Source organism: Salvelinus sp. IW2-2015, linkage group LG32, assembly GCF_002910315.2.
Source record: "Salvelinus sp. IW2-2015 linkage group LG32, ASM291031v2, whole genome shotgun sequence".
NCBI classification, from domain to species: Eukaryota; Metazoa; Chordata; class Actinopteri; order Salmoniformes; family Salmonidae; genus Salvelinus; species Salvelinus sp. IW2-2015.
The window spans coordinates 14,612,500-14,639,672 of record NC_036871.1 but is presented as its reverse complement, the minus strand read 5'-3'; the positions used below and the strand labels follow the sequence as shown (position 1 = coordinate 14,639,672).

Sequence of the window (27,173 nt, the reverse complement as noted above, 5' to 3'; positions counted from 1 at the left end):
ACTTAAATATTTTATTATTTCATAGTCATTCCCAATTTTTCTATGGCTGTCTACCCAATGTGGACCGGACAGAGACAATGGAWCGTTTTGGCAATTGAATGGTCACTATTTTTGGCTTTGGAATATATTTCATAATGCATTTCATATWAAAAAAAAGATCAAAACCGAAATCAAAAACCGTGATTATTTTTTTTAGAATTGAACCGAAACCGAACAGACCTCAAAAAGCACTAGTCGCTAAACACTACAATCTGTAGTGAGTTGGAACCTGCAGTTGCTCCAAGCAAATTATAACAGTATATTGCTGTAGCAAACAGTCGATTTCACTTCTCGTTTGTAGTCTGCCACCATTCTCTGTTTAGTGATAGCAAACTGTGACAAACTAGACATACCAATAGAATATGTATTGTGTTAGGACACAGTCAGATACGTGAAAGGCCATCCTGTGGTTTCAGACCTCGTGGCGCAACGGTAGCGCGTCTGACTCCAGATCAGAAGGTTGCGTGTTCAAATCACGTCGGGGTCAAATCTTTTAAAAGTCTGTTGTAATTGAAAAACTAAAATTGTTGCCACATAGCTCCAAACTATAGAATCAGTGAGTATGTCGTGAACTAAAGTTAAAACTGTTTTAATATTTAATCTAACATTCAAAATGTAAGCCCCAGACAAACGTAAGCAAACAACATGCCATTGCCAGGACAATATTTAAATATTTAACAACCTCATATTTGTCTCTGCTTGCACCTGTGTAATGGGTGTGTACTCTGTTTACAAAGGATCTATAACAATATGAATAGACAAATTTCGGCATTATTCAATCTGAAATATTGTTAAATATTTTGSATAAAATTATAACACTTTGGGTGTGTTAGTAAATTCAATCTGGAGTACCAGAGAGCGCTCTGGGCGTTTGTAAATTCAGAGCGTTTCGCTCTCAGAGTGTTCAGAGCGCACGCTAGACGCGCTGGTCGAGGAGTGGTATGGGGGGTGATTCATGACAGAATTAAGCCTCGTGAAGCTACTGATACCTCTCACCAAGTCACCCAACGTCTTCCTAGCGCCATAAAATAACGCCATTAATTAACATTGACTGTCAATGGAGACAACTGCCGACGCATTCATGTCACGTGACATGTCATGTAGACGTAGTGTTCAAGTGGTGTTCACGTCACGTAACGTGTAACTGACACGTCACATGCCCGGGCAAGGCAGTTAACCTACTGTTCCCTGGGCAACGAATACGTGGATTTCGATTAAGGCAGCCCCTGCTGATTCAGAGGGGTTGGGTTAAATGCGGAAAACACATTTCAGTTGAATGCATTCAGTTGTACAACTGACTAGGTATCCCCCTTTYGTTTTCTTTGTTGGGGGTAGTCTAGGTCTCTAGTGGCGCATTCAAAACAACTCGGAAGTCTGCAATTTCTGATCTTCCGACTTCAGTGCGTTCAAGACAACTGGGAACTCTGAAAAAAACGAACTCAGACTAGGATTTTTGTTTTGAACAGTCATCCAACTCGGAATTTCCYGCATCTTTCTCTGACCTGAAAATCACTGATGTCATGATTTGACCTCGATTTCCCCCCACTTCCCAATTTACTGGATTAACAGACAATCACTTTTATTTTCGTACAAATATTAACACTAACACATTTTATCGTGACATCACATATTTACATATATTACCTAAAGTAAACTGAGCCTTTGTTAATAGAAAATAAAACAAAATGGATATAAAACGTTAAAAAAAATACAGAAAGTTTGGACACCCTGTTAATCCCTTCTCGTTCATGTAAACCATTAACGTTAGCAACCTAGCCTAACTCAATTAACTTACTTACAATGGGGAAAATACCAAGCAGTTTTTCACTCAGTTAAAACTGCCTTCAAACATTACCAAACTCATGGACTGTGTAATTAACCATGTTACCTCAATATTTTTAGTCATATTGCATTTTTGCACATTACATACCTGAATGAATAGGGTAAACGATGAGACGGAGAAACGTTCGTTTTCAGAACTAGTCATTCTCCATAAGGAAGAAGAAATGTTAAAGATCTCACTAACTTACTTCATTGACGTCACAGCTCCCCTAGCAGCAGTAATTATATACATACATTAAATGCAAATACCTGGGAGGCAAAATAAACGAAATAAAACATAAAAAATATGACCATGCATATGTGTGTCACATACACATGGCATATGCTTGAGTACCACCTTGACATCTCTGATCTGCTTGCCTCGATAAATTAATACTAGAACATTGGTAGCCAGGATTAGCTATTTCAAATATGCGCAGAATACAACAAGTGTAGACCTTACCGTGAAACGCATACTTACAAGCCTTTAACCAACAGTGCAGTTACAGAAATTTAAGAAAATATATATAAGTAAAAAAATATAAGTAAAACATTTAATAAAAAATAATAAAAAAGTAACACAATAACGAGGCTATATACAGGGGGTACCGGTACTGAGTCAGTGAGCGGGGGTACAGGTTAGTTGAGGTAATTTGTACATGTAAGTAGGGGTGAAGTGACTATGCATAGATAATAAACAGTGAGTAGCAGCAGTGTACAAAACAAATGGAGGGGGGGGTCAATGTAGCAGCAAGAGCGTATCTCGTCTCCTAATAATTGCATAACGGTGCAAGTTATACACGTCATCTTCTTGTTTGCATGTTTTTTTATTGAACATTTATTTAACTAGAAAAGTCAATTAAGAACAAATTCTTATTTACAATGACAACCTACCCTGGCCAAACCCTAACCCGGACGACGCTGGGCCAATTGTGCGCTGTCCTATGGGACTCCCAATCACGGCCGGTTGTGATACAGCCTGGAAACAAACCAGGGTCTGTAGTGATGCCTCTCGCACTGAGATGCAGTGCCTTAGACCGCTGCACAGCTTAGGAGTCCCAAGCATGGCTTTTTTGTTGGTTCTGTCAATGTTGAGTGAGCACACATGCCTCAGCACACATAGGTTACTTTGCCTGCATGCAAATGTGTGCTAAAAGTGGGGATGCTTCAAAGTATTTCTGAAAAACTCACCACCACCAATGAATTTTATTTTTCACAGATATCCACGGAACCGACTGCAATATAGGCCTACACTCAGATAAAAAGGTGCTATCTACAAACTAACAGGATTCGTCCGCTGTCCCCATAGGATAACCCTTTTTAGTTCCAGGTAGAACCTCTTCTGTGTCTAGGTAGAACCCTTTTGGGCTACATTCCACAGAGGGTTCTACCTGGAACCAAAAAGTTATCTCCTGATAGCCAAACAACCCTGTTGGAAAGCCTTTCTCACAGAGTGTACTCAACAAGTTTAGACTGTTAAGTTTACACCATTTGATTCTGTACTCAAACATCTGCCTGGTATTCATGATAACATGCAACATAGCACCACAACCTTTGAAGTTTTTCGTCAAGCTCTGTGGTTATTTGTGGAGGGAGAACAGTGAGGGTGGTGGGTTGAGCACCTGCAGTGAATCTGATTGGTTGCTCTGGCTCACATCTTGACTAAAAGAAAGAGATTTAGAAATTAGTTTGACATTGCCATAGTTCAACAGCTGAAAAGCCGTCATTAACATACTCCCAGAGATGGCAATATATTCAGTATTCACTGAATGAAGTAGCCTACCCATCCCCATTTACAATTGTATTCATCAATGAAATAAATGATACTATAGCACATTCAATTACATTATTATTGTAGACTACTCCTGTATCTACCTTTTACAATAACGTAATCATTGAATGAAATAGCGTACCCATCCACATTTACWATTTAATTGATCAATTAGATAAATAATACTAGCAAGCACATACAGGTACATTGTTGTAGAATAGGCTACTACTGTATCCACACTATATTAGGATACCGTCGTGATATTGTCAGGCATGATTTTAGGTCTTCGATCGAAGTTGCATGTTGTACCTCGTTTCCCTTCAGTGAAAAGTAGTTATTTCATTTACAATTGAATTAATCCATTAAATAAACAATACTAGCACATCAAATTACATTATTATACACTAGCCTACTCTGCTATCGACACTGTAAATAATATTGCCTACGTGCTTTTGACAATACGTTATCAACAAAAAAGTATTGTTTTCAAATAAACCAAATTTCCCTTAACACTGTAGACCTAAATATTTTCTAACGATATCACAACTTAAATATAGCCTACTTACTCCTAAATTGGATCAAGGACATCTTGATAATTATTTTCATTGTCTCGAATAAGGAACCTATCTGGGGCAGACACTCGAAAATCGCTTCTGCCGCTTGTAAAAAACAAATGAATGTCTGTGTCGCCACCGAGCTCTCAAATACCGTGCCAGTCTCTCACTCTATGAATGGTCACTGCAATCAGGATTCCTTGGGACATCCTTACCCTAAACCCTAAACTAACACTAAACTTAACCAATTTACATTTATACTTGATAGAGGTGTGGACAGCCCAAGGAWTCCGAATAGCACGGACCCTCTGGAAAAGTCTATGAAATGCTCTATTCAACCGAAGGGACATCCCAAGGATCCCGAATAGCTATGAACTATGAACTCCTCTGAAAGTCATGGACACAACTCTTATTGGTTGTCTGATGTTGAACTGGTAACAACACAGTCTATGATTGGCTAACAACATTTAGATCTGTATACAGCGGGATAAGATATTATACCATGCCATGAGGTGTTGAGGGAAAGACAGATTATCTATAGATTGGATATAATATTTTCTAGGCCATTAGGGATAACAGGAAATACACAAGCCGTAGGCTACATCGGAATGTCTKCTTTCAGGGAACATTTTTAAGTTTCTAACATTTATGGTTGCGATTTAATTAATATAAATATAAACTATGCACATTTTAACTTTCATTAACACGCGATGCAGTTGTTAGTTCGTAAGTCGTTGGTATCATGTCATTTCAGGTGGTATGGTTGCCTAGGCTTATATATGTCCCTTATCACCCCCCATAGAGTAGGGTTGATCCGAGCGTTCTGCCATTACAACTGCAGTCAAGCACCTAAGCTAACTGGCTAACGTTGGCTAGCTTGCTAACTACTTCCAGACACAAATGAGAGAACATCTCACTCTGACCATTTTACTCGCCCTAGCAGAGCTGGTTAGGCTGTTTTCATGTCATCTAGAGCGTTAGTGACTGTAACTGTGCTGCTGGCAACAATTTAATTACGCTTTTTTGCCGACGTTTACTGACACCGGCCAATTTCAACGGGTGTTGTGCGTTCGTACAATCATAAATTATCTTGCGCTCTGGCACACTCAGACGAGAGCGCTCTGAAATCGGAGTAGAAACCAGAATATATTTACGAACGTATCCTTTGAAAAAGGAGGGCTCGTCCGGGATTTGAACCCGGGACCTCTCGCACCCTAAGCGAGAATCATACCCCTAGACCAACGAGCCAAGATACACGTTCCTGGATTTATGTACTTTTCTTCATGCCACAACAATGGCGTACTGACTTCCATACTTTTGATTATCTAGGCCTGGTTTCCCGATAGCGATTAAAACAAATAAAATGTTTTTAGTCACATGCGCCGAATACAACAGGTATACCTTACAGTGAAATGTTTACTTAGGCGCCCCTAACCAAAAATGCAGTTAAATAAGAATAAGAAATAAAAGTAACAAGTAATTAAAGTGCAGCAGTAAAATAACAATAGTGAGACTATATACAGGGGAGTACAGCGACCGAGTCRTCGTGCGGGGGGAACCGGTTAGTTGAGGTAATATGTACATGTAGGTAGAGTTATTAAAGTGATTATGCATAGATGATAACAACAGAGTAGCAGCGTTTCCCAAAGCACCATACAGAGAGAACGTTCGCTAAGTGTGTCTTTTATTTATTTATTTTTATTTAACCTTTATTTAACTAGGCAAGTCAGTTAAGAACAAATTCTTATTTACAATTTTTACCAAAAGGCAAAAGTCCTCCTTAATAAATTAAATAACAATATAGGACAAAACCCACATCATGAAAAGAGAGACAACACAACACGACAGAAAGAGAGACCTAAGACAGCAACATAGCATGGCAGCAACACAACATGACAACAACATGGTAGCATGGTAGCAAAACAACAACATGGTAGGAATACTGATAAAATTGAAAGAAAGACAGTGCCGCTCTTAGATCAGCGTTCTCCCTTTCAAATCTTACGGTAACATTTGAATTATTCCACAATACTGACAACGGACCAGCTCCTATGAGATATTATCACATATGGCTATAACTATTGAGGCGGCTTATTCTAATGTTTACCCTATAATAATACACTAAATAAAGACTTGACACATCATTGCGCACATGTAGGCTACACATCATGAAATATATTGAAGCAAAAATAACAGACAGTAACATACAAATAGCTACGCTAAATAAAACTAATTTGAATTAACAAGAAATGTATTTCAATATAATTTAAATATATAGGTATACTGTGGAAGTCGGAAGTTTACATACACCTTAGCCAAATACATTTAAACTCAGTTTTGCACAATTCCTGACATTTATCCCGAGTAAAAATTCCCTGGCTTAGGTCAGTTAGGATCACCACTTTATTTTAAGAATGTGAAATGTCAGAATAAGAGTAGAGAGAATGATTTACTTCCGGTTTTATTTATTTCATCACATTCCCAGTTGGTCAGAAGTTTACATACACTCAATTAGTATTTGGTAGCATTGCCTTTAAATTGTTTAACTTGAGTCAAACGTTTTGGGTAGCCTTCCACAAGCTTCCCACAAAAAGTTGGGTGAATTTTGGCCCATTCCTCCTGACAGAGCTGGTGAAACTGAGTCAGGTTTKTAGGCCTCCTTGCTCGCACACACTTTTTCAGTTCTGCCCACAAATTTTCTATGGGATTGAGGTCAGGGCTTTGTGATGGCCACTCCAATACCTTTGACTTTTTTGTCCTTAAGCCATTTTGCTACAACATTTGGAAGTATGCTTGTGGTCATTGTCCATTTGGAAGACCCATTTGCGACCAAGCTTTAACCTCCTGACCGATGTCTTGAGATGTTGTTTCAATATATCCACATAATTTTCCGTCCTCATGATGCCATCTATTTTGTGAAGTGCACCAGTCCCTCCTGCAGCAAAGCACCCCCACAACATAACGCTGCCACCCCGTGCTTCATGGTTGGGATGGTGTTCTTCGGCTTGCAAGCCTCCCCCTTTTTCCTCCAAACATAACGATGGTCATTACGGCCAAACAGTTCTATTTTTATTTCATCAGACCAGAGGGCATTTCTCCAAAATGTTCCCATGTGCAGTTGCAATCCGTCGTCTGGCTTTTTTATGGCGGTTTTGGAGCAGTGGCTTCTTCCTTGCTGAGCGGCCTTTCAGGTTATGTCGATATAGGACTCCTTTTACTGTGGATATAGATACTTTTGTACCTGTTTCCTCCAGCATCTTCACAAGGTCCTTCGCTGTTGTTCTGGGATTGATTTGCACTTTTCGCACCAAAGTACGTTCATCTCTAGGAGACAGAACGTGTCTCCTTCCTGAGCGGTATGACGGCTGCGTGGTCCCATGGTGTTTATACTTGCGTACTATTGTTTGTACAGATGAACGTGGTACCTTCAGGCATTTGAAAATTGCTCCCAAGGATGAACCAGACTTGTGGAGGTCTACAATTTTTTTTCTGAGGTATTGGCTTAACTGTATGTAGCCTGCTGTATTCATCTATTCATACAGTCATCTTTTTTCCAGCAAGCTTTCATCTGATTTGGGTCCCTCTTCTCTTTAAGCCATTACATTTGTCGCATAAAATGGCCCAGGTGTCTTCCTTCTTTTTGACAGTCATGTTGTCTGTCTTTTTATCCTCCAGTACGTTACTAAATTCATCCATCGTCAGCTCCGACAATAGTTTTTTTTCATAAGCAGAGAAATGTGAACTTCTTTGATGTGCCATGATCAGGTGGCAAGCGGACAAATAAAACATAGTTAAATAACTTTAAGTAATGACAATAATAAATAATATTGTATGCTAGCTAACTTGGTTTATAAACTAGCTAGATACAGTAGCTAATGTTAGCTAACAAATTAGTTTTCTGTCTAGTACTGGCAAATAACAGATTTTAATTCACATCAGCCAACCCATGAGTACCTTTCACGATGGAGTTGCAGTAGGTCTAATGTTACATTGTATATTATAACAGCAACTTTGTGGCCTCATTTGTCAAGTAGGCTAGATACTTAGTTTCAACTCACGAAATACCTCATATATTGGTGTAACATGTCACTAATCATAGTTTAAAACCGTTGATCCAGATTTAAAATGAAGTGGTGCAACACATCTCTGATTAATTATAAACCTAGATTTACAAAACCTAGATTAGCTCTAATTTACACCATGTTGGTGCAACCCACCCTTAACGATGCTCCTACGAACGTTCTAATGATGAACATAGCCTTAAAGGCCCTTTCTCAAAGTTTATTTGTCATGTGTGCCGAATAAAACAAGTGTAGTAAACCTTACAGTGAAATGCTTACTTACAGGCTCAAACCAATAGTGCGAAAAAAAGGTATGTATGTGTGTGTGTGTAGGTAAGTAAAGAAATAAAACAACAGTAAAAAGACATTTGAAAATAACAGTAGCAAGGCTATATACAGACACCGGTTAGTCAGGCTTATTGAGGTAGTATGTACATGTAGGTATGGTTAAAGTGACTATGCATATATGATGAACAGAGAGTAGCAGCAGCGTAAAAAGAGGGGTTGGCGGGTGGTGGGACACAATGCAGATAGCCCGGTTAGCCAATGTGCGGGAGCACTGGTTGGTCGGGCCAATTCAGGTAGTATGTACATGAATGTATAGTTAGAAAGTGACTATGCATATATGATAAACAGAGAGTAGCAGCATAAAATATGGGTTGGGGGAGGGGCACACAATGCAAATAGTCCGGGTAACCATTTGGTTACCTGTTCAGGAGTCTTATGGCTTGGGGGTAAAAACTGTTGAGAAGCCTTTTTGTCCTAGACCTGGCACTCCGGTACCGCTTGCCATGTGGTAGTAGAGAGAACAGTCTATGATTGGGGCGGCTGGGGTCTTTGACAATTTTTAGGGCCTTCCTCTGACACCGCCTGGTGTAGAGGTCCTGGATGGCAGGCAGCTTTGCCCCCAGTGATGTACTGGGCCTTACACATTACCCTCTGAAGTGCCTTGCGGTCGGAGGCCGAGCAATTGCCGTACCAGGCAGTGATGCAACCGGTCAGGATGCTCTCGATGTTGCAGCTGTAGAACCTTTTGAGGATGTCAGGACCCATGCCAAATCCTTTTCGTTTCCTGAGGGGGAATAGGCTTTGTCGTGCCCTCTTCACGACTGTCTTGGTGTGTTTGGACCATTCTAGTTTGTTATTGATGTGGACACCAAGGAACTTGAAGCTGTCAACCTGCTCCACTACAGCCCGTCGATGAGAATGGGGGCGTGCTCGGTGCATTGTGTGCCCCCCACCAAACCCTCTTTTTACGCTGCTGCTACTCTCTGTTTATCATATATGCATAGTCACTTTAACTATACATTCATGTACATACTACCTCAATTGGGCCGATCAACCAGTGCTCCCGCACATTGGCTAACCGGGCTATCTGCATTGTGTCCCGCAACCCACCACCCACCAACCCCTCTTTTACGCTACTGCTACTCTCTGTTCATCATATATGCATAGTCACTTTAACCATATCTACATGTACATACTACCTCAATCAGCCTGACTAACCGGTGTCTGCATGTAGCCTCGCTACTTTTCTAGCCTCGCTACTGTATATAGCCTGTCTTTTTACTGTTGTTTTATTTCATTACTTACCTATTGTTCACCTAACACCATTTTTGCACTATTGGTTAGAGCCTGTAAGTAAGCATTTCACTGTAAGGTCTACACCCGGTCTACACATTCGATGCACGTGACAAATAAACTTTGATTTGATTTGACTATATTTGATAGCTAGGGCTAAAGTTTTACATAACATAAGGAAAATGTTGATACTATTTTTGTCATTTTTGCATTGTAGCCCACACCAATCATAAATATTTTACTTTTCATTTAAGTTTTGGTTCAGAAGATCATGATAGGGTATTTAATCTGTAAATGTCATGCATAATGTATTTGATAATGGTATGTACAGCTAACTGCCAAAATAAAGGAAACACCAACATAAAGTGTCTTAATAGCTTCAATGCACCTAAAAAGCTTAGTTTCGAAACTGCAGTAACTGCTGTTGAATGTGGTGTTTTGGATGCAGTACTTGCATAATAACTGCAGTTGAACTACAGTTATACTGCACTGCAACTGCAGTTACACAGCAAAGTTACCGCACAAAAAAACGGTGTTATTTTGGACAGTATTTGCAGCATACTGCAGTTGTACTGCACTCTAACTGCAGTAAGTAATACTGCTCTCTGACTAATCTTTTTTCATAGGGGCATAGATTCAACAAGTGCCTGGCATTCTATTGGAGCATTGTGACACCATTCTTCCACAAGAAATTCCATTATTTGGTGTTTTGTTGATGGTGGTGGAAAATGCTGGCTCATGCACCGCTCCACAATCTCCCATATGTTCAGTTGGGTTGCGATCTGGTGACTGAGATGGCCATGGCATATGGTTTACATAATTGTCATGCTCATCAAACCATTCAGTGACAACTTGTGCCCTGTGGATGGGGCCAGAACCATGGTGAAAGCACTTGCTTTCAATACACTTGGTATCCCCTCATTTATTCAACTGTTTCCATTATTTTGGTACTGGCAGTTACCTGCATGTATGTATGTATGTATGTATGATGTTTACAATGATGCATGTAATCAAATCTGAAGGTGGTAGCTAATTCTTAATCTTCTACAACATTTCAACATTTGGTTAGAATAAGGCCAATAACGTGTTCTTCTGCCATACAAGTCTAACATTCCACTTACAGAAATCATACAGATGATTTCAGCGCGATTTGTACTTTTTAAAATATGCCAGTCTGCAAATATTATTGACATATGGAGGGCGTGTTCGTAAATTCAATCTGGAGTGCCAGAGAGCGCTCTGAGCGTTCGTAAATTCAGAGCGTCGCCAGATTGTCCATTTGTAAATTCAGAGCCAGACTGGACCCTCTGGCCGAGGAGTAGGATTGATCCGAGCGTTCCACTGCGTCTACGGCACTGCATCTCAGTGCTAGAGGTGTCACTACAGACCCTGGTTCGATTCCAGGCTGTATCACAACCGGCCGTGATTGGGAGTATCATAGTGCGGGGCACAATTGGCCCAACGTCGTGCGGGTTAGGCCGTCATTGTAAATAAGAATTTGTTCATAACTGACTTGCCTAGTTAAGTAAAGGTTCAATACAAAATAAATAAWGAACGGTAACGTTACCCAAGCTAACATTGGCTAGCTACTTCCAGACACAAATACTCGCCCTAGCAGAGCTGRTTAGGCTGTTTTCATGTTATCCAGAGCGTTGGTGACTGCAACTGTGCTGCTGGCAACAATTTAATTACGCTTCTTTGCCGACACAACCATATTCAACTGGTGTTGAGCGTTTGTAAATTAATCAGTTATTCTGTGCTCTGACACACTCAGACGAGAGTGCTCTGAAATCGGAGTAGATAGCCAGAGTAAATTTACGAACGCGCCTGCATACGGGTCTTTATCGGGATATGTGTTGTCGTCACCCATTCTCAGCCATCTTGTTGAAACGGAGAGAGCCACACACCTCGAATATAAACCCTGTGCTGTCAGTAAAAGCAGAGGTAAGACAGCGAAAATTAATTGCACAGTTTTGCTATAAAATAAAGCTAAACTATCGAAACAAGCATTCACGATGTTAAAGAGCCCAGTTTTAGCGATTTGATTGCGTTTATGAGGGTTGTTATAGCAGCATGTTTGCTTGGCCTTGAGGCTTGGGACTAAAGTATGTGGGAGCACCGCATTGGATTGGAGCGAGGTGGGAGGTATTTCAGCGTTGTGGCGGAGGCCGCACGGAGGTTTGGGGGTTAAGGATTAACTTGTCAGTTCATTACTTCTGTGCGATTTTGTGACAGTATGCCTTTTTGATTGTTTTCCTTTCGAGAAACTTAGCATTTTTGTAGAAATGACTGAGCATCAATGATCGATTGTTGCTTAAAGCTTTGTAAAACTAAGTTCGCTAGCTGGTTAACAGTAGTTATGCTAAACAGTTAGCTACTATAGCTAGCAAACTAACCTCGCTAACCTTATCGATATAACGTTAGATAGCTGGTCCAATAGTTAGCTAACTGTCTTATAATGTTTGAACATGGTATCATTATTGGTGGTTAAATACAGTAGTTACAACGTCAATGATTCTGAAAACGGTTTGATTATCTACTGTACAGTAGCTGTCATGCTGTTACTTAGCTAGCTAGCATGTTACTACCTATTAAACTAGTTTAGATACGTTAGTTTGCCAACCAACTTGGCAGCACAGTTGCACATTGGCTAGCTAGTTACCGATAGTTGTTTTTTAAATGTTAACTGTCAGGTTAGTTTCACTATCTAACATTAGCTAATGAACAGCAGTATTGCTAGTTAGCATCTAGCTAAAGTTACGTATGGGGAACGTGCGTGAGTCAGTCGGATTAGCAAGCTAATTATGGTCAGCCAAATGGGAAGTTAGCTAGCTACTGTAGTTCATGTGTTTGAAATGAAATGACGGTGCGTTATGTCACTAGAAAAGTTTGTTGTTAGCCAGGTAGCTCATTTGCGAAAATTCCTTGTCTTATAACAACGTTATACAAAATTGATCAGACATAGACATGCATATAAAGTAATTTGAGTTTAATAGTTAGACTTCATCTAGGCCTAGTACATTGTGTCTGCATGAAACATTAAAAGTCCAATAGTATTGCCTACTTGAAATGTGTAGGTTGAAACTTGAATATTTTCCTTACAATTGATTTTTTGGGCCGCAATTTGTTCCTATTCACAACCCGAGGTCACAGGCTACAGTACTGACAGTGACATACTGTTTTGAATGTAATAAATAATTTGTGACGGGTGTTTTGGTGTAGGATTCATTTTTTTTATTTTTTTTTTACAGGAGTTGGCAGTTTTTTTTTTTTACTACAAATAATCAATCAAATTCGAATGTTGATTGGATGTAGCCCGCATGTGGCTTGCAACGGGTGAAAAGTCCATCCCATGCATGCTTCCTGTTTATCCTATAGGTAGACAGATTGCAGTTTGAACATACCTTTAGGTAGCTGACTAAACTCCACAGTGAAGGAAGTTTCTGATCAACTCCATCAACAACGGAGTGGCACAGAGACCAGGCTTTGTGGAATTCAGATCAGACTACATTGACTGAACCAAGGTCAATATTAAAAATAAATCTATTATGAAAGCTCACCTTGTACGTATGTTTACTGAAATCCATACCTTTTCTATAAATGTTAATCAAATACAACCACCACCTGTTGACTTAATTGGCGCATTTGTGCAGAGTTGCCATTTTAGAGCAACAGCAATGAGCAAACAGTCAGTGGTTGCATTTTATTAAAGGAATACTTTGGGATTTTGGCAATGAAGCCCTTTATCTACTTCCCCAGATTCAATGTTAGCAGATCCCCAATACCGCCAGTCATTGCACTAACGCTAGTTAGCAATTGCGCTAGGACTAGTTAGCAACTCCCTTCAAAATACACGCAGAGACATAAACATGGTATCCGTGAGTTCATCTGACTGGGGAAGATGATAAAGTGCCTCATTGCCAAAATCCCGAAGTATTCCTTTAATAAAATGCAACCACCACCCTCGTTTATTGGAAAAGTATGGATTGCCGCAAACATAGGCACGCAACTACAGAGGAAAAACATACTGTAGGTCCAAGGTTAGAGTTTCATAGTTAACATAATTTGAAGTGTTKACCTTGAGCAAATTGATGTAGTCGGAGCTGAATTCCACAATGCCTGGTCTCTGCTCCACTCCATTGGTGGAGTTAATCAGAAACTTCCTTCACTGTGGAGTTTATTCAGCTAACCTAGGGTCATTATCTAACTGGTCTGTAAACCTTAACTAGGTAGCCTGTATACAGCATACAATTACTTGTTTGTGATTATGGTAATTTGCATGCAAACATCCAAGTTTATTGTAGTATTTCCAGAATAAAGCCTCTCTGGGCAGGGAAAAGGAGACACTGTTGTCAATTATTGGTGTCTGAGGAACCTCTTTCCTAACTGGGCAACTTCCTAAAATGGCTTCAGTCGATTGAAATTGTACTCCTTGTGTAAGGGAGGGATGGGGCTATCCTCTGTAATGAGTTGAAATACCACAAACTCACTGTAAGATCCAATCGGACTACGTCTAAAACATGAATCGTTTAGGGAATTGATTGGCTGATGCAATATTTGTTACACCATCAAAACACTTTTTAACCATAATTTGGGTCTGTAATCTTTGATGACTAGAAATTGATATACGATTTTCAGTTGCATTGGCAGATTGATTACTGAATACATCTCCAAGAATATTCAACCTGAAGTGTGGTGTTTGTTGTAATAGGCTAATAATGTTGTCCCTTTCCTCCCCATAGAAGTTCTAGAAAGAATGGCAGAAACTCAGACACTCAACTTTGGACCAGAATGGTTAGTAAATATGAATACTTGTTGAGCTGAAATGTTGTATCAGGTTGATTTAACAGGGATCTGGGTTGTTAGGCTGGTTTTTCGTTTGACACCAGGTGCAGTGGAGCCTCACATTTTGAGGCCTGTCAGTTGTCCTCTAAACTTCACTTTTGTCTTTCTCCTTCTGTCCCTTTTCCTATTCCTCCCCTCCCCCACTCCCTTTTCCCCAGGCTCCGGGCCCTGTCTGGGGGTGGCCATGGGGGTGGTAGCAGCAGTAGCGTTGCCACCTCACCACCACTCTCTCCTGCATTGCCAAAGTATAAACTTGCGGACTACCGCTATGGGAGAGAAGAAATGCTAGCACTTTATGTCAAGGATAGGGAGGTGAGGCAAAGGAATTCTGATGTGTTCTAAAAGGATACAGAAATATATGATTGACATACAAATAAAGTTCTTACCCATGTTCTATAAAGTGGGACATTTAGATGTATCCTTCTGTGGAGTCATTCATTATTATTATTATTTTTAATCAAATATATAATGGCCATTTCCTGTAATTTGTGTATTAAAACCTGACATTGCAATGGCTCATAGACTTTCTTTTTTTGCCATCGCATCAGATCCCTGTAGACCTACATGATAAAGATTTTCTGCCCATTTTACAAGAGGAGCCCCTGCCACCGCTGGCACTTGTAGCTTTTACAGAGGAAGAGCAGGTTGGTGCTTTCACTGTTCATATAGGAGGCCATGCTAGAATGAATATGCAAAATTACAACTATGACTTTCCCAGTGTTCTTAGCCATTTTGTTGCTAACCTAGTAAGTATAATTGATGGCCATAGACATGTCTTGTGTGTCTCCCTCTTTCTTCATCCCCCTCTTCCCTCTATCTCCCCCACAGAGAAATTTCTCCATGTCTGTAAACAGTGCAGCGGTGCTCAGGCTGATGGGGAGAGGAGGGGGTCCGGTGGGGCCAGGGGCACCGAGGGGTCGAAGTACTTCACGGGGAAGAGGTGAGGTGGAGTGTCTTGTTGTGTCAATGTGTGCATCCCAATAGTCTAATGTGACTTTGCTTGTCTCTTCTTCATCTGAAAACAGTCTCGGTGAAAGTGGTATGGAGGAGGCAAAGCATACAGTTGCTTTAAACTTGTTAAAATATTTCAGTCAGTGCTGATTTTAAGGAAAGGAGATGAGGAGAGGAACCCACTTTAGATTATATTGACTGAGACCCACCCTTAAGAATGTTAACTATCTTGTGCCAGCCTCACAGAAGGGAATTAACAGTATCACTCTGTTTCTACGCTTGATTATGCMTCTGTCAGTAGAAGCTATCGCAGCTGGTTGAATTCATCATCAACAGCTAGCGCCAACATTAAAGTGTAGTGTGTGTGTGTGTGTTTGAATCCTTCTCGAGTGTAGTGTGATTTGTGGATTCAAATAAAGTATTTAAAATGTGTGTCTGGCAGGACGGGGTAGAGGAGACGGAGGGTTTTACCAAAGAAGTTTTGATGACGTGGAGGGAGGCTTTGGCCGCGGAGGCAGGGAGATGCACCGCTCCCAAAGCTGGGAGGAGAGGTAATGGACTACCCTCACTAGAGACACAAGCGCAACTGGAATTTTATGCACATTAACCTTTGACTTCATTGGATGATTTATGCAAATGTTGAGTGGGCGCATCTTAAGTTGGGTTCCAGGCTAGTGGAATGAGAATGGTCTGGACCATGGCTTTCCAACCCTGTTCTAGGAGATCTACCATCATGTAGGTTTTCACTCAAACCCTATTCTAGCCTGATTCTAATAGTTAGCTGGTTGATGCACAATCAGGTCAGTTACAACAGGAAGGTATCTCTGAAGGAACAGGGTTTGAGAGCCCTGGTCTAAACCCATTTGTTTTATGAGATTTACGTATTGTCATGTTGCTTTATGTCTGTTTTTACCTGCATGCTCAGTCATCCTTTTTGTCTTTTTTCCTTTTCTTTTTTCAAAGTCACGCTGAGTCTATTTTCTCCCCATCTAGGGGAGACAGAAGGTTTGAAAAGCCAGGTCGAAAAGATTCAGGTTTGTGTCAATACTTTCTAATSAAGTAATCAATGCAGTATGAATGTAATGTACTTAAATGCCAGTTACAGCATTTACAGGTAATCATTTATTTTTCTTTGTCGCTCCTCTGTCTCCATTGACTTGGCAGAAGTTGCTCCTGCCCACTTTCCGATGAATCATAGTAAGTTTGCCCTCCACGCCCTTGCACTTATACACGCCCTTTCTTGTCAAGGGGAACTAGATGTTGTTTCTCCAAAGAATATAAACTCAGCAAAAAAAGAAACGTCCTCTCACTGTCAACTGCGTTTATTTTCAGCAAACTTAACATGTGTAAATATTTGTGTGAACATAAGATTCAACAACTGAGACATAAACTGAACATGTTCCACAGACATGTGACTAACAKAAATGGAATAATGTGTCCCTGAACAAAGGGTGGTCAAAATCAAAAGTAACAGTCAATATCTAGTGTGGCTACCAGCTGCATTAAGTACTGCAGTGCATCTCCTCCTCATGGACTGCACCAGATTTGCCAGTTCTTGCTGTGAGATGTTACCCCACTCTTCCACCAAGGCACCTGCAAATTCCCGGACATTTCTGGGGGGAATGGCCCTAGCCCTCACCCTCCGATCCAACAAGTCCCAGAGGTGCTCAATGCGATTGAGATCTGGGCTCCTAGCTGGCCATGGCAGAACACTGACATTCCTGTCTTGCAGGAAATCACGCACCGAACGAGCAGTATGGCTGGTGGCATTGTCATGCTGGAGGGTCATGTCAGGATGAGCATGCAGGAAGGGTACCTCATGAGGGAGGAGAAGGTCTTCCCTGTAACGCACAGCGTTGAGATTGCCTGCAATGACAACAAGCTCAGTCCGATGATGCTGTGACACACCGCCCCAGACCATGACGGACCCTCCACCTCCAAATTGATCCCGCTCCAGAGTACAGGCCTTGGTGTAACGCTCATTCCTTCGACGATAAATGCAACCATCACCCCATGTGAGACAAAACCGTGACTCGTCCTGTCTGGTCCAGCGACGGTGGGTTTGTGCCCGTAGGTGACGACGTTGCCGGTGATGTCTGGTGAGGACCTGCCTTACAACAGTCTTACAAGCCCTCAGYMCAGCCTCTCTCAGCCTATTGCGGACAGTCTGAGCACTGATGGAGGGATTGTGTATTCCTGGTGTAACTCGGGCAGTTGTTGTTGCCATCCTGTACCTGTCCCGCAGGTGTGATGTTCGGTTGTACTGATCCTGTGCAGGTGTTGTTACACATGGTCTGCCACTGCGAGGACGATCAGCTGTCCGTCCTGTCTCCCTGTAGCGCTGTCTTAGGCGCCTCACAGCACCGACATTGCAATTTATCGCCCTGGCCACATCTGCATGCCTCCTTGCAGCATGCCTACGGCATGTTTACGCAGATGAGCAGGGACCCTGGGCATCTTTCTTTTGGTGTTTTTCAGAGTCAGTAGATAGGCCTCTTTAGTGTCCTAAGTTTTCATAACTGTGACCTTAATTGCCTACCGTCTGTAAGCTGTTAGTGTCTTAACGACCGTTCCACAGGTGCATGTTCATTAATTGTTTATTGTTCCTTGAACAAGCATGGGAAAYGGTGTTTAAACCCTTTACAATGAAGATCTGTGAAGTTATTTGGATTTTTACCAATTATCTTTGAAAGACAGGGTCCTGAAAAAGGGACGTTTCTATTTTTTTTTGTTTATATTTTCTATGCTAAAACTGAGGGTAAATGTGTACTTCACAAGGGCCTAACTGTAACGCTGTACTTTGCTTAATCAGGCAAYGATACAGCGCTACAAATGTTTAGACAATCTCATCACTTATTTATTGTCATCAAAGACAGTATCAGGCTAAAAGATGATGTATTCCTACATATGTAATTKAGTAAAAATAAATACATGTTGAACTTGATGTTCCCCTTGTTATGAATTAAATTCAAGTTATTCAATTGTTTTCCCTCTCCAGTCCGTGCTAACTACGAGGATGTTGGGACCGGCGTGGGATGCCTGCCTGTGAGGAAGCACGATTTTACACGCTCGGAGAGCGAGAACTGGCGCACGTCCCGTGACGAAGCAAATGGTGAGGACGGTGACGAGGGGGGCTGGCTCCTGGCGGGTGCCTCGCGACGCGACCGGTGGTGCCCCCCGAGTCCAGGTGTGCCCTGTAGTGATCCTACACTGCTGCCACCATATTGTCCCGTTGGCAGGCGGAGGTTTTAATTGCAGGCCTAACGCGCTACAGGTTGATTTTAAAAAGGCAGTCTTATTCTGAACTCTTWAATCACAACGGACACCTCAAATCCTACTACAGTCCTGTAAAATAGCTTGTCAATATGTCTCTTGTTTAGGACACCTAAGAGAATGGGTTTTCAACAGGGAGTACTRGAATCCATTCAGACACACAATAACATCCCCCCCCAAAAAAGCATCACATTGATCTAAAGTAGTGGGCTTCAATATGAGAGAATGGCTGGGGTAAAGCTGAGTGACAGTGTCTCTAAACCGCTCCTCTCCTCAGACGTGCTGCGGTCGGCAGTGCGGCGAGAGGTGCACCCGGGGGAGCAGCCACGGCAGCGCCGGTTCCCGTTCGACGCCAGAGAGGACGAGCGCGGCTACAGGCGTCCCCGGTCAGGCAGTGGCAGCCTGGAGGAGGATGGGGGCAGCCTGCCAGAGTGGTGCCTGGAGGATGCTGAGGAGGAGACGGGCACCTTTGATTCCTCCGGAGCCTTCCTCTCGCTCAAGGTTCGAGTGAGTGTGAACTTCATATAGTCAAACAAACGTCACTTGTTAAAGGGATGCTTCGGGATTTTTGCAATGATGCCCTTTATCTACTTCCCCAGCATCAGAGGAACTTGTGGATACCATTTTGTATGTTTCTGTGTCTAGTATGAAGAAGGTTAGAGGTAGTTTCGTGAGCCAATGCTAACTAGTGTTAGCACAATGACTTTAATTATTGTAATTTTATTTGACCTTTTATTTAACTAGGCAAGTAAGTTAAGAACAAATTATTATTTTACTTATTTTTCGAACCAGGGTCTAGTGAAGCCTCTAGCACTGAGATGCAGTGCCTTAGACCGCTGCGCAACTCGGGAGCTGCTAGCAGATACCCATAGACTTTGTCATTGTGCTAACGCTAATTAGCAACTTCCTTCAAACCACACGCAGAGACATTAATAAATGGTATCCACGTGTTAATCTGACTCCTGGGAAGCTGTTAAAGAGCCTCATTGGCAAAATCCCATAGTATTCCTTTAATGGATGCTGGGACAAATAAATGTTGAAGAAATTAAGTAGGACCTGCACACATGTTTGAGGTCTTGAGTAGATATGCAATGATTATTTGTTTTCCCCGATGGTCAATTTGTTTGCAGCTATTACAAAAAGTATGGCATCGGAACACTGTGGCACATGGAACACTGTGGCACATGGAACACTGTGGCACATGGAACACTGTGGCACATGGAACACTGTGGCACATGGAACACTGTGGCACATGGAACACTGTGGCACATGGAACACTGTGGCACATGGAACACTGTGGCACATGGAACACTGTGGCACATGGAGCACTGTGGCACATGGAGCACTGTGGCACATGGAGCACTGTGGCACATGGAGCACTGTGGCACATGGAGCACTGTGAATGCAAAGCTGCTATGCGAAGGACATATGGAGACTTTCATGACAATTCGTGTGTATACAGTATATATTTCTCCTCCACAGAAAGCTCCCAAGGAGCCCATCCTGGAGGAGGCAGAGCTGGACTTCAGACCCCTGGAGGAGTGTGACGAGGGCCTTGAGGAGGACGGACAGCCCCGGGAGACCAAAAACCCAGACGGAGAGGCAAGAAGAGACCCCGACAGAAAACAGAGTGAGTTAAGAGGAGTAGAAACTATGTCCGGCATACTGTATATATTTTTTCTCCCAATAGTAGACTGTGGAGAGAGAACATCAATGAATGTATCTTGTCTTGGTTTTTTTCCCAGGTGTGGGGAGAGGGGTAGTGGAGGCGCCGCCTGCTCCCTCGCCTCCAGAACCCCAGCCCTCCGCCCCTCTGCTGCCCCCCAGCCAGCCCGACAGAGCAGAGGAGCCTGAGAGGCCACTTGAGCGAACCCCAGCCCCGGAACACAGGCCAGAGGTCAACAAAGTCCCCCTGCACGTCCCCATGTCGATGCCCATGTCCAACACAATGCTGGAGTCCCTCCCCATCCCCCACACCGCAGCACACACTCTCACAGGTAGGCTTACACAAGAGCAGGGGAGGAGTACAGTCAAATCTGCCACATTTGTGCGCGCTAAAGGCTGATTGATGACACATTGTAAATGACAATGGCATTTCCTCCAGTCACCTTGTGCTTCAAATATACAGACTCAGGATTGCTTGTAGTTTGAGGTTGTCACCTGCACATAGTATCTAGAAGCTCCACCTCCATCTGTGACAGACTAACCCTACACCCTCTGTCCTGTCCAGTGTCTCCAGTGTCGGCCAAGTCGTCCACCATCCAGATGCAGCAGAAGCCCCCGGACGTGCCCGTGGCTATGCCCGTCCCGCTGCCCTTCAGCACCAGCCTCATGGCTCAGAGCACGTCTATCATGACCCCCAACATTATGGCCCCCAGCACGGGCCTCATGGCTCCTATTGGAAGGCCCACGGTCATGCCGCCACACCACACCATGGTTGAAGATGAGAGACTGAAGCACTTTGAACAGGTAAGTAGACAGACAGTAGGCAGGTTGTTATTGACCCAGGTTTATTTGACAAAAGCTGTGCAGCAAGTAAAATGATTGCGGCATTTGTAATGGACACGGTAGACGTAGGATTATTTTTCAGAAGAATCATTTCTTTTGTCTAAGTTTATTGCGACAAATGATGGAAATTGTGTTTTTCTAACAAATTGATTGGTGAATAATTTTGAAGGTAAGCGGGGCACGTGATGTTATCACATAACTATAAAGCTCCACCACACATGTAATTATAAAAGCCTGTTGCTTGCAAAATCGATTTATTAAACTATAATAATGTTTAGACGACGATTATCATGACTTTCAAGAATGCCTGAATTGCTTTGAATTGCAATTTGAAGTTTGACCATCAAATTGTTTGAGATCTCTACTATGACTGCAAGTTACACTATGGCACAGACTCTGGCCATAATAAGTAGGCATATGGGAATTATTAGAATAAGGTATGGCAAATATTAGTAAATTCCTGCATTCTATCCATGCTRGCTTTTGCAGGCTACTTGAGACATGAAACAGATGGGTGGGCAGGGCATATAGGCTGTCACTTTATTAATAAACAATTTGTCTATATGGATAATGGAAACACTTCAACCACTTCATTTTTATTTAAATTCAAAAACATTTTAGCATATTTTTTTATTTTAGGTGTGACATTACGTCCAACTGTTTTGATCTACATGACAGTTCAATGGAAACTCACTGTGGCAGCCAATTGTCACATCTACTTTCCATCCGGACTTTCTAAATGTTGACGAAAGAAATGACTGGACAAGTAAATGGAAAGCTAATGACGGTTTCTAGTAGTTAGTTGGTTGCAGAGCTGCGTGTTGAGCAGGGTACTGAAAGTTAACAAGCTGGCTTTGGTGAAACTGAAATTGGAGCATCTTTGGATATGAAAAGTGCAGTGTGGGTTCACTTCTGAAACACGTCAAGAATATGGAGAGGATGYTCATTGAATTGTAATGAAATCGAAAACACCTTATTGCCATTCTGTATATTCCTCTTGGATAAGCTGAGCTAGTGRTGTTTGTTTTGTGATACTGTATACTATCATGAAGCTCTACAGGACTAGACAAACATTTTGGGATCCCAGGTACAATCTCCTGYTGTTGTGCCCTTAAGCAAGGAGCTTTACCCCCATTATGTAAAATAATTGCACTGTTAGGCTAATGTATAAAACACGTGGTCAAGCCATCTGGAGAGCTACTGGGTGTACAGGCTTTGGATACAGCMCTGCTCAAACACCAGAGTCCGCTTATCAAGGTCATGTTGAGCTGCTGCTTTAAAAAACAATGAGTGGGGCACAAACAAAAGCCTGCCYACCCAGTAGCTTTCCTGGAGGATGTAAACATAATTACCAACCAAATGCAATAATCAATAACAATGTAATACTCCGAAAAACCCTACGAGAAATAAGAAATATGAAGGACACTAAGGAAGCATACTCTATATGGGTCAGTTCCAATATCATATTTACAGTGCATTTGTAAAGTATTTTAGACCCGTTCACCTTTTCCACGTTTTGTTACATTACAGCGTTATTCTAAAATAAATGTTTTCATCAATCTACACACAATACCCCCAATACAGGTTTTTAGAAATTTTTGCAAATGTATTAATAAAAAACAAACCTTATTTGCATAAGTATTCAGACATTTTGCTGAGACTCGAAATTGAGCTCGGGTGCATCCTGTTTCCATTGATCATTCTTGAGATGTTTCTACAACTTGATTGGAGTCCACCTGTGGTAAATCCAATTGATTGGACATGATTTGGAAAGGCACACCTGTCTACTTAAGGTCCCACAGTTGACAGTGCATGTCAGAGCAAAAACCAAGCCATGAGGTTGAAGGAATTGTYCGTAGAGCTCCAAGACAGGATTGTGTCAAGGCACAGTTCTGGGGAAGGGTACCAAAACATTTCTGCAGCATTGAAGGTCCCCAAGAACACAGTGGCTTTCATCATTCTTAAATGGAAGAATTTAGGAACCACCAAGACTCTTCCTAGAGCTGGCCGCCCGGCCAAACGGAGCAATCAGGGGAGAAGGGCCTTGGTCAGGGAGGTGACCAAGAACCGATGGTCACTCTGACAGAGCTCCAGAGTTCCTCTGTAGAGATGGGAGAACTTTCCAGAAGGACAACCATCTCTGCAGCACTCCACCAATCAGGCCTTTATGGTAGAGTGGTCAGATGGAAGTCACTCCTCAGTAAAAGCCACTCTTTAGTAAAAGGTACATGACAGCCCATTTTGGAGTTTGGTAAAAAGGCACCTAAACGACTCTCAGACCATGACGAACAAGATTCTCTTGTCTGATGAAACCAAGATTTGAACTCTTTGGCCTGAATGCCAAGCGTCACATCTGGATGAAAGATGAACAGAGCAAAGTACAGAGAGATCCTTGATGAAAACCTGCTCCACAGCGCTCAGGACCTCATACCTGGGCAAAGGTTCACCTTCCAACAGGACAATGACCCTAAGCACACAGCCAAGACAATGCAGGAGTGACTTTGGGACAAGTCTGAATGTCCTTGAGTGGCCCAGCCAGAGCCCGGACTTGAACCCGATCAGACATCTCTGGGGAGACCTGAAAATTGCTGTGCAGGGATGCTCCCCATCCAACCTGACAGAGCTTAAGAGGATCTGCAGAGAAGATTGGGAGAAACTCTCCAAATTGTATTAGTCACATGGGCCGAATACAACCGGTATGGACCATACAGTGAAATGCTTACTTACGAGCCCCTAACCGACAGTGTAGTTTCAAAACATACGGATAAGAAATAGAGATTAAAGTAACAAGTAATTAAAGGGGAGCAGAAGAGAAAAAACTACATACATACATACATACATACATACATACAGGGGGGGTGCCGGTACAATGTGCGGGGCCACCGGTTAGTTGAGGTAGTATGTACATGTAGGTAGAGTTAATTAAAGAGACTATGCATAGATGACAACAGAGAGTGGCAGTGGGGAGGGGGGATGCAAATAGTCTGGGTAGCCAATTGACTAGATGTKCAGGAGTCTTATGGCTTGGGGGTAGAAGCTGTTTAGAAGCCTCTTGGACCTACACTTGGCGCTCCGGTACCGCTTGCCGTGTGGTAGCAGGCAGAACAGTCTATGACTAGGGTGGCTGTGAGTCTTTGACAATTTTTAGGGCTTTCCTGACACTGCCTGGTGTAGAGGTCCTGGATGGCAGGAAGCTTGGCCCAGTGATGTCTGGGCCGTTCGCCTACCCTCTGTAGTGCTTGCAGTCGAGGCTGAGCAGTTGCCATACCAGGCAGTGATGCAACCAGTCAGGATGCTCTCGATGTTGCAGCTGTAGAAACTTTTGAGGATCTGAGACCATGCCAAATCTTTTCAGTCTCCTGAGGGGGACCATGTTAGTTTGTTGGTAATGTGGCCACCTAGGAACTTGAAGCTCTCAACCTGCTCCACTACAGCCCGATGATGAGAATGGGGGTGCTCGGTCCTCCTTTTTCCTGTAGTCACAATCCTCTCCTTTGTCTTGATCACGTTGAGGGAGAGGTTGTTTGTCCTGGCACACACGGCCAGGTCTCTGACCTCCTCACTGTAGGCTGTCTCGTTGTTGTCGGTGATCAGGCCTACACTGTTGTAATCGGCAATTTAATGATGGTGTTGGAGTCGTGTGTGCCAAGTAGAGGTGACCGATTATTATTTTTCAACGCCGATACTATACCGTTTATTGGAGGACAAAAAGCCGAAACAGATTAATCGGCCAATTGTTTTTATTTTTTTAATAATTGTAATAATGACAATTACACAATATGCTGAATGCACTTATTTTAACTTAATATAATACCTAATAAAATCAATTTAGCTCAAATAAATAATGAAACATGTTCAATTTGGTTAAATATTGCAAAAACAAAGTGTTGGAATAGAAAGTAAAAGTGCAATATGTGCCATGTAAAAAGCTAATGTTTAAGTTCCTTGCTCAGAACATGAAGACATATGAAAGCTGGTGGTTCCTTTTAACATGAGTCTTCAATATTTCCAGGTAAGAAGTTTTAGGTTGTAGTTATTTAGGAATTTATAGACTATTTCTCTCTATACCATTTGTATTTCATCTACTTTGATATTGGATGTTCTTATAGGCACTTTAGTATTGCCAGTGTAACAGTATAGCTTCTGTCCTCTCCTGCCTACTGGGCTCAAACCAGGAGCACATCGACAACAGCCACCTCGAAGCATCGTTACCATCGCTCCACAAAAAGCCGCAGGGGGAACAACTACTCCAAGTCTAGAGCGAGTGCGTTTGAAATGCTATTGCGCCACCCGCTAACTAGCTAGCCATTTCACTTCGGTTACACAGCTAATCTCGGGAGTTGATAGGCTTGAAGTCATAACAGCTCAATGCTTGAAAGCATTACAAGAGCTGCTGCAAACGCACGAAAGTGCTGTTTGAATGAATGCTTACGAGTCTGCTGCTGCCTACATCGCTCAGTCAGACTGCTCTATCATTATCAATCATAGACTTATTTATAACATAATAACACACAGAAATACGAGCTTTGGTCATTATATGGTCGAATCCGGAAATTTAATTTTGAAACAAAACGTTTATTCTTTCAGTGAAATACGGACTGTTTCGTATTTTATCTAACGGGTGGCATCCTAGTCTAATATTGCTTTTACATTGTACAACTTCAATGTTATGTCATAATTATGTACAATTCTGGCAAATTAATTACGGTCTTTGTTAGGATAAATGGACTTCACACAGTTCGCACGAGCCAGCGGCCCAAACTGCTGCACATACCCTGACTGCTTGCACGGAACGCAAGAGAAGTACACAATTTCCCTAGTTATAAGAAATTCATGTTAGCAGGCAATATTAACGAAATAGGCAGGTTTAAAAATATGTACTTGTGTATTGATTTTAAAGAAAGGCATTGATGTTTATGTTAGGTTTGGTGGAACGACAGTGCTAAATCATCACCCGTTTTGGCGAAGTTGGCTTGTGATTCGATGAGAAATTAACAGGCACCGCATTGATTATATGGAACGCAGGACACGCTAGATAAACTAGTAATATCATCAACCATGTGTAGTTAACTAGTGATTATGTGAAGATTGATTGTTTTTTATAAGTTTAATGCTAGCTAGCAACTTACCTTGGCTTCTTGCTGCCCTCGTGTAACAGGTAGTCAGCCTGCCAYGCAGGCTCCTCGTGGATTGCAATGTAAGGCAAGTGGTTAGAGCGTTGGACTAGTAACCGGAAGGTTGCAAAAACGAATCCCTGAGCTGACAAAGTAAAAATCTGTCGTTCTGCGCCTGAACAAGGCAGTTAACCCACCGTTCCTATGCTGCCATTGAAAATAAGAATGTGTTCTTAATTAACTGACTTGCCTAGTAAAATCAAGGTGTAAAAAATGTTTTTTTTACATAAATCTGCCAAATCGGTGTCCAAAAAACCCGATTTCCAATTGTTATGAAAACTTGAAATCGGCCCTAATTAACCGGCCATTCCGATTAATCGGGCGACCTCTAGTGCCAAGCTTGTAGCGTCATACCCAAGAAGACTCGAGGCTGTAATCGCTGCCAAAGGTGCTTCAGCAAAGTACTGAAAAAAGGGTCTGAATACTTATGTAATTGTGATATTTAAGTTAGAAACCTGTTTTTGCTTTATGGGGTATTGTGTGTAGATTGATGAGGGGGAAAAAACTATTTAATCCATTTTAGAATATGCCTTTAACGTAACAATGTGGGATAAGTGAAGGGGTCTGAATACTTTCCAAATGCACTGTATTGATG

General features: G+C 42.1%; 1 protein-coding gene and 2 non-coding genes across 3 annotated transcripts in view; 2 read left to right on the top strand and 1 right to left on the bottom strand.

Annotated features, from left to right (window-relative positions):
• Nucleotides 1–454: 454 nt before the first annotated feature.
• Nucleotides 455–526, top strand: trnaw-cca (transfer RNA tryptophan (anticodon CCA)). The gene has a single exon. It is a non-coding gene; the product is annotated as a tRNA-Trp (tRNA).
• A 4,835-nt stretch (nt 527–5,361) lies between these two features.
• trnap-agg (transfer RNA proline (anticodon AGG)) lies at nt 5,362–5,433 on the bottom strand. Its single transcript has one exon. It is a non-coding gene; the product is annotated as a tRNA-Pro (tRNA).
• A 6,229-nt stretch (nt 5,434–11,662) lies between these two features.
• The window catches only part of LOC111956263 (GRB10-interacting GYF protein 2-like), a 48,631-nt gene continuing 33,120 nt past the window's right edge, over nt 11,663–27,173 (top strand). The window contains 13 exon segments of the mRNA XM_023976705.2: nt 11,663–11,771; nt 14,570–14,621; nt 14,831–14,984; nt 15,221–15,316; nt 15,501–15,612; nt 16,066–16,174; nt 16,617–16,657; nt 16,788–16,820; nt 18,622–18,810; nt 19,174–19,397; nt 20,379–20,526; nt 20,642–20,893; nt 21,127–21,365. Coding sequence (XP_023832473.1) covers nt 14,584–14,621; nt 14,831–14,984; nt 15,221–15,316; nt 15,501–15,612; nt 16,066–16,174; nt 16,617–16,657; nt 16,788–16,820; nt 18,622–18,810; nt 19,174–19,397; nt 20,379–20,526; nt 20,642–20,893; nt 21,127–21,365 — 1,635 coding nt within the window. The 5' untranslated portion in view covers nt 11,663–11,771; nt 14,570–14,583.